The sequence below is a fragment of the Protomyctophum bolini genome (genome assembly GCF_963924005.1).
Source record: "Protomyctophum bolini genome assembly, chromosome: 23".
In the NCBI taxonomy this organism is placed as follows: Eukaryota; Metazoa; Chordata; class Actinopteri; order Myctophiformes; family Myctophidae; genus Protomyctophum; species Protomyctophum bolini.
The window spans coordinates 14,201,244-14,214,288 of record NC_137884.1 but is presented as its reverse complement, the minus strand read 5'-3'; the positions used below and the strand labels follow the sequence as shown (position 1 = coordinate 14,214,288).

At 44.2% G+C, this 13,045-nt stretch overlaps 1 protein-coding gene across 1 annotated transcript in view; it reads right to left on the bottom strand.

Annotated features, from left to right (window-relative positions):
• anks1b (ankyrin repeat and sterile alpha motif domain containing 1B) overlaps nt 1-13,045 on the bottom strand; it is a 252,885-nt gene that overhangs the window by 140,089 nt on the left and 99,751 nt on the right. The window contains exons 7-8 of the mRNA XM_080757040.1: nt 10,883-10,984; nt 1,606-1,731 (exon numbers count right to left, since the gene is read on the bottom strand). Of these exons, the coding sequence (XP_080613166.1) occupies nt 1,606-1,731; nt 10,883-10,984 (228 nt within the window). The remainder of the gene's footprint in view (nt 1-1,605; nt 1,732-10,882; nt 10,985-13,045) is intronic.

Genomic DNA, 13,045 nt, shown 5'->3' with positions numbered 1-13,045 from the left:
GCTGACAGACAGTCACAGTGGCAGGTCGAATGGATCAGCAGCAGCACGTCGCAATGTGCACTGTGGGCCACAGGGGGCAGTGTTGGTCAAGGAAACAGTGAGTACTGGCCCTCAATTCAATTCAATTCAAAGGAGCATGGGAAAACATAGGTTTACATTGCCAAAGCAAGTGTCAAAATCTAATAAAAACAGCTGAAAATGGGGAAAGTACATACAGTCGGAGGGCTTACAGCCTTTTGTAAACAGCTGTGTCACATTGTGTCGTTATGTTATACAGGGTATAAAGCTTTTTTGAAACAAATAGCAGCATTTCTTTTTGCAGTCACTTTGGGACAAATAGCAGGATCTTTGAGCTGCAGTGGTAGTAAATAGTAATAATTTCCTCGCCACTAGGGGAGCTTTTGTTCACCTTGTGCAGATCAGCAGCAGAGGGCTTTGTTTTGGTAGCCCTGGCTGAGACCAGATTCTACAAATGTCTTTGAAAGTACGAGGTTTCTGGATGTTGTTTCAATATCAGTGGTTCTCAAACCATTTCATGTCAAGGAGCCCCAAAACGTTACTTATTTTGCCGCCAACACCAATCTCAAAATATCTTGTTCCAGGGACCCCCCAGAAGCAAAGATTTAAGACGTTCGCTGTGGAAGAATATATACATATATTCAAACATTTGCACACGTTTATGATTTTTAAAATAAAATCTACAAGCTCATAGCACGGCACAGCGTGTCGTGCTTGTAGATCTGCTATTTTTCCAACAGCTAAAGTTTAAAATAAAGGTTAAAAGTGGTTAAAAGCTATAAGGTCGTGAGAAAGCCTGGAGGGGCGAAACGTTGTTGTATTTAGGTTGAAATAATAATAATATGTGGAGCAGAACTATATCGTGTGCGGACATTCCACTTTTTTCTTCATTCAGTAATTTTTTGGGTCCAGCACCGTATTCTGATACTGGGATGTGCATATCGTTTTCCTTCTTTACATAAAAGCTATAAGGTGACACAGATGTGTTCCAGGTCTTTAACCCATTTTGGACTAAGTCGAATAAAAAAATGTCTTCTAAATCCTAACCTTTTTCTGAAAAACCCATGTTTCTATGTCAGTGGGGCTCAACCTTTTTCATGTCAAGGACCCCCAGAATTATCTCTATTCGATCTGAAATATATATTCAAAGATTTGTGCCACATTTTCACGATTTTTCAAAAATAGCAGACTAAGGGCCGATTCATACTCCTATTTTAGAGCCGAATAAAAGTCGGTTCGGCTCTGTAGAGCCTACAATTTGACGTCATTTGAGGTTCGGGGGGGCGGGTACCGTCTTAAAGTCGTCTCTTCGGTGCTACTGAAATCTCTGACGAGCCGAAATCATTTCGGCACTACAGCGCCGAAACAGCGGTAAAATAGGAGTATGAATCGGCCCCTACAAGCTCGTAGCGCGCAACTCGGTGGCGCGCTATGATGAGCTTGTAGATCTGCTATTTTTCAATAGCTAAAGCATAACATAATGCTAACACCAAAAGGGGTTCCCGCCCAAAATGGGCGGGAATGCCGTCGAATGCATTTGGTCGTGCACACAGGGGTGTGTGTGTGTGTGTGTGTGCATGTACTCACTCTTGTGTCTGAGGGAGGGGGAGGGGCAGGGCGAGGGGACCGAGGTTCGAGGTGCAGGAACGGGACATCGGCGAATGGGCTCGTCAACCGCACGACCACCACTGTCCATGTCCTCCATCATGTATTCTGGGGACACAGAGACAGACAGAGATGAGCGTGTGTGTGTGTGTGTGTGTGCTTGACTGCACGCGTGTGTGGGCATGTGTGTGTGTGTGTGTGTGTGTGTGCGAATGTGGTGTGAAAATGGACGAGCACAGGCGATAAGTGGAAGGGGAGAGGGAAGATCGAACGAGGAAATGAGCAGAATAGAGAGAGACGGAGAGAGAGAAGGAATTCAGAACAGTCAAGGTGGCAGTTAACGAGCTGCATGAGCAAAACGAGAGAGAGAGAGAGAGGGGGGGGGTAGAGAGAGAGAGAGGGGGGGGTAGAGAGAGAGAGACAAAGGGGGGAAGAGAGAGAGAGAGAGGGAAAGAGGACAAAGAGAAGGACTGTGACTACAGTAAATGTGAGAAGCCATTTTACTATAGATCAATATATATAGGCTAGATGTATAGTGCGTAGACACACGTGCACATGCACACAAACACACACACACACACACACACCACTGTAGCAGCACACTGCGCAGCAGCGCGTGGCGACTGCAAAATCACTTCACCTTAACAGGTGATGTGCATTAGAGGTGAAAGGAGAGAGAGAGAGCAACGGACTGTATGCGGTCAACTGATACACACACGCACAGTCGCACACACGCACGAAAACCTGTACAGTACTAATGAGAAACGTTGTAAATGTCAGGTGTGTGTGTGTGTGTGTGTATAATTACGAAGTGCAGTCACCTACGACTGCACATGTCAGAGAGAGAGAGAGAGAGAGAGAGAGAGAGAGATTTCGGCCATTTGAAAATAGCAGATCTACAAGCTCAAATTTGTGATCGGCTATTTTCAAAATATATTTCAAAAATATTGTTATACATTTGAATACTTTCTACTTTTTGGTACTTCAAGTCCATTTTGATACCAATACTTTTGTAAATGTTGCATTGCGGACTTTTACTTGTAACATGTTTCGTAATAATAATACAAATCTAAAAGTAAAAGTACAATATTTCGATCTGAGATATAAGTAAATGTTCTGAAAATTGGAAATACTCAAGTAAACTACAAATACCTCAAAATTACAGTACTTGTACTTAGTTACTTTCCACCACTGCATATGCACATCAGCATTTTGATGTGTAGTGTGTAGTGTGAGAAGCGTCATTCATGTGATGTTCATGGTCACATCATGTTGAATGGGGACAGTATCTAATGCTGTGGAGACAACAGTTCAGTGTCATGTCATCTGAGTTTTCCGTGTTGACTGCCAAGCATTTCAACAGATAATTGGACCTTAGCGGATGTTCTGGAATTGGTCGGTCCGTCGGTGTGTGTGTGTGCGCGTGTTTTTATTTTTATGAATTTATTATTTCCAAAGAAAACAAAGTTTCATCATCTCCGCTCCGAGCCTTCAGATCAGTTGAGACTGAGCACTGTGCTGCATGTTGTTTATCCTTCTTTATCCTTTCTGTCTAGGTGTTCATGCGTATCGTCGGTCAAACTGTAAGATTAGTTTTGAAATTGCTTTTTTCTTTCACCTCGTCCCACGGCTCATGAATTTGTTGGAATAGATTGTAAAGCACTTTAAAAGCCTATAAATGCAGTTTTGGTAAAGTTGATAATCCTTTGCTTTATGAAGTGCCACAGCTGATGATCCACAGCTTTAAAGGTTAGTTAGTTAGTTTGGATTGTTGGACTTAAAGCTGTAGGAATTACTTGCCTTATAGTGGTTGCAAAGGTATTCATTGATTGTCTGAGTCCCGTGGTGGGAGTTCTGGTTTGGTTTTGGCGAAAATTAAGTAGTTCCGGTCATTTGGTGGGGGGCACCGTGGGTCACTCATAAACAATAAATTATTCCACAAAACTAGCATCATTTGTATTGTTGACCTATATTTCTACCATGTGGAGTAACTTTCATTCAACTTTCATTCAACCTCCATCTGTCACATGGAACTATGGGTCTGAGATCCCTATCCCAAACAATGGTTCCATGTGGGGCACGGTGGCACAGTCGGTAGTGCTGTCGCCTCACAGCTAGAAGGTCCACGCTGTGGGCGTGTTCTCTCCTCCGTGTCATCAGCGCCCATACCCAAGGTGGGGTTGGCAAAAGGGCCTTTCTGTGTGGAGTTTTCTCCGTGTCATGCAGTAATCCTGGTCTCTAAACTGCCTCCCCTGGCCAGCCGGGGCGCCTGATGGAGGGGAAAGCCAATAACGTGTTCCTTCCACGCGCTACGTCTAAACGGGGAAACTCTACCCTGTCAGGTGAAAAGAAGCGGCTTGGACTCCTCATGCATTGAAGGAATGAGGTCAGTCCGTTGCTCTCCCCAGGTTGGCGGAGTGAGTGTAGCGCCCAGGATTGCAGACAATTGACACTGGGTGAACATTTTTTCCATGTGACAGAGGGGTCAAAGTTGAATGAAAATTGCGATATTATGGTAGAAATAGGTTAACAATAAAAATTACATCAATGAGTTAAACTACCAACATTAAAAGTACTCATATTTTGTAATACAGTAATAATCTAAATCTACAAAGTAATTAGTAAAAAGTATATTTGCCTTTGACATGTACAGTAGTGGAGTAGAAGTAAAAGTATACTGAAAATAGGATATATTCCTGTAAAGTACAGTAACATGACTACATGTTGGCACACGTGATACAAAAGAACCTTGGAGTGCTATTAAAGCAGTGCAAGACACAATATACACAGTATGCTATAGGTATAGGCTATACGTACATACTATATTTGTACAGTATGTGACCTTCTCGGCTGGAGTCGGCCAAGATGTCGTAAAGAGCAGCTTATGAACGCTGTTGGAAAGAGGAGAGTCTCGGCATTCTGACCATGCCAATATTATTTTTGTACTCTTGAGGAGAGAGAGAGAGAGAGAGAGAGAGAGAGAGAGAGAGAGAGAGAGAGAGAGAGAGAGAGAGAGAGAGAGAGAGAGAGAGAGAGGGAGAGGGAGGGGGAGAGGGAGAGGGAGAGAGAGAGAGAGAGAGAGAGAGAGAGAGAGAGAGAGAGAGAGAGAGAGAGGGGTCAGATTACACTTTGGCTGTCACCAAGCTCTTAAGTGGTTACAGATGAGCCAGCTGGGGCTCTGTTGCACTGTGCAACCCAAAGACACTTTCCCTTTCACCCAAAACATGCTGACAAACTGAATCGCTTGTAAAAAAAAAAAAAAGATTCTTACATTTGCTGGAGTAAAAACAGCCTCTCCTTCATATTGGAAAACTATGTTTACAAATCATTCAAGTCGAGGCTTTCTAACGTAATGTGGCAAACGCCCCCAGGCAGATAAAAAATCGAGTTCTGAAGATAGAAGATGTCGTTTTCCTCAAAGCGAGTCTTAGCAACAGACAAGGGATTTCAGTAATGGTGCAGGAGTCTCTATATTAACATTCTATTGTACAGCAAATTCCTTTACTCCAGAACAGTGTACATCCATTCATTAAGGTTTGCTTAATGTAAGTAGCTCTGGATTAAGAGCGTCTACTACAGTAAATGAATAAATTGTTCCATTTGTACACCTTCCTGGGTTAAATTACAGCTGAGGGTGCGGCTTCAGTTCAGATGGATTCAGATCAGATATATAATTATAATACCCGATGATCATGTTTTAGGGTGGAAAACTCCACTGTAACAATGGACTTTTACTGTGTGTCGTCTTTCTCTTCTCTAATTGTCGCCATCGACTTCCTGGCCATTCTTGTTGTGTCTGTGTGCTCACTCGCCGTGCACTGTGTGTGTTAACCAGTTGACTGTTGTTGACTGTACATTCCTGGACCCGCGGTCGTCGCCTCCGGAACCAGTACCAGAGTACTGCCCAGATTGCACCTTTTCAAGCAACCGTTTTGGTCCCGAAGTGATTACGAGGCCCGGTCGCTAGTCCCAATGTTATAATCTGTGGTCGTGAAGCCAAAAAAACTATCCGTTTCTGTATAATCAATGGGTACATAAGATCCAAAGGCCCATAGTTATACATGATTTAACGAGGCGAGGCATGAGCAGAGACATGCTGCTGAGGACGAACGGGATCGAGAGATATTGAGAGAGAGAGAGAGAGAGATGGAGTGACACATGACAGAAGAAGTCAAGACATAGTTATTGGCGATGGAGGCCGCCCCGTGGAGAGATAAAGATAGAACGCGGTATTTGGATGGCCACAGGGACGCTATAGTAGCCGTTCCACAGCCACTAAATCACAGACATTAAAGTCAGGCTGAAATCATAGAGAGGGAGCTTATAATTATGAGTAAACAGGCCAAAAATGTAGTGTGGTGCTTAATTGATGCTTCAGATTTCAGATCTGACGTTTGGCTGTCTAACTAATGGGATATGTGAGAGCGCTGCGCTTCAGACTAATTTCCGCGTGTCTGTTGTTGTGACAGTCTCTGGTCGGTTTAATTGCAACGAGACGATGTTTGGATTCAAGCGACGGAGCAAATTAAAATCACTGCTGTGAGTTATATACTGTAATGTATACGAGTCACGAGGAGCATAATTATTCCACACCAAAACTATATACGCGACGTGTTCAATGCAAAGGGAAAGCGACACCAAACGAGGACATATTAGCCACCCCGGTCATATTCTGTCCTCCTTTTCATCTCCTCTAAAACCAGAGCATGGAATCACACGTCACTCTCTCAGTCTCAGCGACAGTTTCGTTCCACGGGCAACTTGAAACACACATTCCATCTCATATCTGAACCCCACATCAGGAAATGAGAGCTGGAATTGGAGACTTGAACTGTAACGGGGACAAAGAAAGGAGAGTGAGAGAACCGTCCTATCTGTGCGTGTGTGCGTGCGAGAGAGAGAGAGAGATCGAGAGACTGAGACAGAGGGAGAGGCAAAGAGAGAGGACACAGCTGTGGGGTAGTGAATGGATCAGCTGCATGCCATTTCCTGTTGCAGAGGAGAAACTCGGACACACACACTCACACACACCCAGCAGCAGTGCTGTCATTGGCAGCCATGGGGGTTCTTCCCCTGTTGTTATGGAGGATGCGTTTTAGATTTACAGCAGATGATCGAGCTCTTCATTCTATTACTACTACTCATCAGGAGGAGGCTCCACTGTACTGTACTACACACACACACACACACGCACACACACACACACACACACAGTACATTTTTGAGGTACTTTTACTTTAGAGGCATATTTCCAATTTTCAGTACTTACTTCTACTCCACTACATCAAACCCTGTACACTCGAGACACTGCCCCCGCTGCCACCCTTAGATCTCCATATATGGAGCTGACCTTTTCTGACATTCCATATGTTGATCTGAACTCATCAAATCCTGTAGACTCGAGACACGCTCCATATATGGCCAGTACAGAATTCATTCTATATGTTGATCTGACCCACCATGCCAAAGCGCCAGCGCTCGCCCAGCAGTCTGCTGTCACCCAGGCGGATATGTTGATCTGACCCCCCATTCCAAAGCGCCCTCACCCTTTAGGAGCTCAAGATCATGGCCTCCCGGTTAGCATATTAACGTTTCTAGTGCTAGATTAGGTGACACCGAAATGGCCGAGTACTACTTCTGGTTCACGGAGCCAATTCACAGGGTCTTCTTCGTGGCCTTCTTCGTGGCCCACTGGCTCCAGAGTGCTGGAGTCAATGGTGGCTTGGAATCGGTTAAACTCCGACAACAACACAGTGACAGAAAAAATGCCTCAAGCTTTGTGATTCTACCATAAGTAGAATTTGATATGTTAACGCTGTGGATCATAAGCTGTGGAACTTTACAAAGCAAAGGGTTATCATCTTGACCAAAACGGCCTTTATAGGCTCTGCAAATCAATTCCTTTTAAAGTGCTTTACAATCTGTCCCAACAAATTCATGAGCCTTGGGACGAGGGGGGGAAAAAAGCAATTTCAAAACTAATCTTACAGTTTGACCGACGATACACACAGACAACTAGACAGAAAGGATGGAGAACGATTTTTCAGGCCAATACGTCTAAATGGCCGTTTTAAAAATGGGTTATAACTGGTCTAGGCTTAGATTAGAGACATTTCAGCTATATACAGTATAGGCTAGATGTTTAAAAAATGGCTAAAATATAGACGTTGTATATAAAGACGTTTACATTTAAAAATTTCGTTTTTTCTTATTACAGTAGGTTTTATGACCTCAATTACACCCAATTGTCTGTTTTGAGCTGTAATGAAAACAGTAAAAACAGTGACATCTGCTGGCAAACCCTATTGACATATGGGATGTCCAGGCTGTGACATCACAAACCGCAGGAAAATCAGAGCACTTGTTTGAGCCTTTATATCCACACTGTCCCCATTCAACATGTGAGCATGAACATCATGAATGAGGGTTCTCCCACATCAAAACGGTGATGTGCGTGCATGGCTTTCATTTGAAGAAGGCGTAAATAGCTCAGCTCCGCTGCAATGTGTTTGCCACACAGCACTAAAACCAGTGGTGGAAGAACTACTCTGCCGGTACGGGATGGGCCATCTGGTACTGGGCGGGACATCCGGCACGTGGAGCGATTAGGCGCTGTGGGTTGACTCCTGGCCGGGCGCCTCCTACTCCTCACCAGTTCCACTCCTGCTCCCACCAGGCCCAGGACCTGTGCGTTGCACCAGATTCCCAGCACCAGACACTTCATTCAGGAGTGGTGGATTCTGCAGGCTCCACCGGCACGGAAACGGTGGCTTGAATGGCCCTCCTAAAGGCCTCACGTGGGTTTTTTGGGGCTTCCTCCTCACGGCGGACACAGGCTGGGGCGCTAAACCAAACTTGCATAAAAGTGGTAGTCTCGCGACGCTTCGTGAGCTTGTAGATCTGCTATTTGTTAATATTTTAACCCATTTAAACCTGAGGACAAATATGTGTCACCTTACAGCTTTTGAACCATTTAAACCATTATTTACTATTTATTTATTTTAATCTTGAAAACGTGTGCAAATCTTTGAATATATTCTTTCACATGTTTTTAACTCAAATATTTGCTTCTGGGAGGGTCCCTGGAACAATATATTTAAAGATGGGGGTCCGCAGCCAAATACAGATAATTCTGTGGGAGCTTGACATGAAAATGTGCACCACTGCTACGTTTTTCAGAAAACTGTCAGGATTTGGAAGACATTTTGTAGAATCTGGTCTCAGGTCTTAAAGGGTCAAACAACTGTTTTATCTGGCTGCCATTGGCCAAACACTGGCTCGACGTTTGCATCTAGATTCTCCGGCTTAGATCTTCAAGGTCAAAGGTCACCGTATGTGGCTCCACAGAGTGAAGCCATCAATTAACTACAACCGTACATCCCTATTCTAGTCATCAGAACAGGAAAACATTCAGCAAATGTTCGGCCAAAATAGCATATCTACAAGCTGTGCATAGGCTTGTAGATCGGCTGCTATTTGTCGAACAACAAAGTTGTTTAAAGGGACACTTCACCCTTTTTGCAAAAATATATATGTTAATGACGTTTAGGCGCTTTAGAACACTTTCCTGGGGGTCTTTATGTGTGTAATATGTGGTTTTAGATATTTTAGATTGTAGCAGTGAGCCTGTTGTCTCTGATGTCATGGACACTGGGCTCACTTCCTTCCTGGACTACATGTTGTCTCAGTAAGACAGCTCTCCCCCCTATCCACAAGGAGGAGCAGTGCACCAAAGAATTATGGGAATTGTAGTCCAGGAAGGTAGTGAGACCAGTGTCCATGACATCAGAGACAACAGGCTCACTGCTACAATCTAAAATATCTAAAACCACATATTACACACATAAATACCCCCAGGAAAGTGATCTAAAGCTTCTAAACATCATTAACATGTATTTTTTTGTGTCCCTTTAAGCATGAAGTTTGCGATCCCGACATCTCTCTCCCCATTTCCTATCAGCCTACTGTTAATCTATCAATAAAGCTGATGTCTTTCTGAAAATCACACCTGTGTGAACCGTGAAGTGAGGGGCGCTCTTATCCTCATTACATCATCTCATTCTGGCCAATCACAATTTGCATCCTCTTCACTTTTCTGCCCTCACTTTTTATCATCAATGTAACTATACTTTGCTCTGCCAATCAAATCATGGCTCAAATCAAAGCTGGGCATAGGAGAGGCGAGCGCCCCTCAAAGGACACTTGAGGACAGTTGAGGTATCGGTTTTGTGACTCTAAACCATCCTGATGGAGTAAACACAAGCCCACAAGCCCACTGGTGGTCCCAACGGGGTGGAAGATGAGATCTGCTCTCCGTCTTCCAATGCCATGTCCTCATCTGCTCTGAGCCGTGACATGAGCCAAGCTATACCGCCGCTGTTATTCTTCTCTGCAGAATAAAAAAAAAAACACTTTCGAAACGCTTTCAGTTCCAATACCTCCTGAGGTCGTTACCCCCCCCCCCCCCCCCCATCTCTCCCTTCAGGAACACTCACTCTGTCTTACCTAATAGCGGCCTCCCTCCCTCGCTTGCTCTGTCTCCGAAAAAAGTCTGTCTTATTATCCCATCAAGTACGATCCTTCAGTAAAAACAAAGCTGTGCTTCGGTTGGAATATAAGGCAGCCACACCGCCCACGCCCCCGGCCATTGGTTGAGCTGTGGTCAGCTGCGAAGTGGTCATCGATAACCGTTGCGCTCACTGATTCCCATGCGATACACCCCGTTCAACGAAACCAACGCAGAAGGACGCCGGATTGTTGCGCGAGCAACGCGGATAATGGCAGTACGCTGAGGTAGAGTTGGAATGTACTACACGCACGCACACACACACACACACACAAACACAGGAGCTCCCATTGTTTCCCATTGGAAGATAAACTTCCTGGAAAAAGGGGTTTATCAATCAGCCTCACATCCGCTGTATAAACGGGAGAGGGAGAGAGAGAGAGAGAGAGAGAGAGAGAGAGAGAGAGAGAGAGAGAGAGAGAGAGAGAGAGAGAGAGAGCATTCAATATTTTCAGGACTCAAATTCTAAAGTAGCAAGATTCTTGCTACTTTAGAATTTGAGTCCTGAAAAGTAACAGTTTTGGACATGTAGTATTATCAAGTATAGGGCATTCATTTAAGAAGAAACTTGAATATGGATACAGCAACGATACGGACCATGTCATGTACAGTGTGTACATGACTCAGAGTGAAAGTGTGTGTGTGTGTGTGTGTGTGTGTGTGTGTGTCTGTCTGTGTGTGTGTGTCATTTACCTTGGATAAGAGCTGTGATTTGCTGAGACTTTTGTGCGGGATGTTCTCTCAGAATCTCCAAAGCTGTTCTCCCCTGGTAGTCTGTCAGGTTGATATCAATACCTGACACGCAGACACGCACACACACACACACACACACACACACACACACACACACACACACACACACACACACACACACACACACACACACACACACACACACACACAGTTAATGTCGAAGTGTCCTTGAGCAAGACACTAAACCCCTAATTTCTCCCGATGAGCAGGTTGGTGCCTTGCATGGATTCCTCCGCCATCGGTGTTGAATTTTTCGTGAAGATACATTCTAAACACATCTACTCCGTTCCCGTGTTTCAGTGTCGCCGAATGTGGTGACCTATGAAATTCTGTGATAACAAAAAAAACAACAACAATTCAATATGTATCTTTGTAGCTTTGCACCTGGAAGTTGAACCCAAAGCTTCAATTTGTAGCGTTGTAGCTTTTGCAGCAGCTACAAATAGGGATGGAGCTCGTTCATTTTTACGAGCACCTCATTGATCAGGCTTATCGAGCCGGGTTCTTATCGAGCCCACTATCGAGCATTTTCTATTATTTTGTGGAAAGACGGGAGACAATTGTTTTTTAAATTCTGAACAGAATCAGTATCTTTTACTATGGCCTTCAAATACAGTTTTTTCCTAACAGACGGAAGGCAAGTGACCTTTTTTACTTTTGGAAAATAATATTGAAGAAGCCGTTACTGTAACTGGTAAATATGTGTACCATCGCTTTAAAAGTGTAATTTTGTTTACCTGGACAGCGCTGGTTGGCAGGTATCAATACACTTTTAGACCGACATGTTTGTGCCAGCATGGGTGATTAGATATATGTCTTGATTGTTGTGTAAACATGACATCATATATATCGATAACAGGCTTGATAAGCCCAAAGCTTACGGGTACTCAATAAGCTTGTTATCAGGTTTTTTCGGGTATCGAGCTCCATCCCTAGCTACAAACGTCGGATGTGCTTCGTAGTTTCATGTCGCTGGCTTCCATTCACAATGATTGGTAGACTGTATCTTTGCATCTGGCCGTGTGAACGCAACATTATAGCCATGGAAATGACTGTGGTGTCCCAGACCAGTAGGACGTCCCCACAAGGTCAATGTTGACATGTGTATCCTTGTAGGGTTCTCTGCTCCCCACATGGATAGAAATAAGCACGTGCACGCATACACACGTGCACATACACACACACACGCACAAACACACGTGTGGCTGAGCAATCATCAATCACCACGCTGCTGGATAGCCTATCAGAGCTGGGGGAGCATGACGATTGACAAGTATTGGAACAACTTAAAAGGAACCAAGTCTGGTAGGACAGAAATCCAGGACCGGTATAGTCCAACTATACTATACTCACAGTAACCTGCTGTGACTTTTCCCCGGGACCCAAACTAGTGAAAATAGCAGATCTGCAAGCTCACAACGAGTTGCTTCACAACCGCATGATGAGCTTGTAGATCGGCTTCTTAAACATGTGTCTTCAAACATTCTTTGATCTTTTTTTTTACATTTAATTACTGGGTAAAATGTGAATTATTCACAGATCAACAGACTCATGCCTCAGATTTGTTTGTTTTGCTCACATCGCCGGTTTGATAACAGAGACCTGACGTCCTTATTTTCTTAAGTGGATGTTGATATTTCCACACACCCTCGGCTGTCTCCTTGGGCAGTACAGTATTTGGTTGACAATGGGTAGGACACTGAGTCCAGAACATCAGGCCTGTGTTATGTGGCATAAAAATAAATGCCGGGTCAAAGGAACACGAGCGGCCACAGGAAGTCCTCCGAATTGAGAGCGAGAGGAAACAGGAAGTGGGGTGGGGGTGCGTATGGAAGGCCGTGTACTTCAGACTCCAGGGATGGACATTCATTCAGAATCTCAATCTATAGAAGTTACCATTTGTGATACTGGTTCAAAAAGTATCCATCAATATCTCCATCGATTTGAGCTTGTATACATCTGCTATTTTTCGACATTGTTGAAACATCTCGAATCATTTTGAATCTTTTTACACAAATCTTCTATTCCGGGGGGGGGGGCAAAATCGGCCTTGGGCCTGACGTTCCACAGTTTGTGAGGAAATGCAATGGATACTTTTTCAGG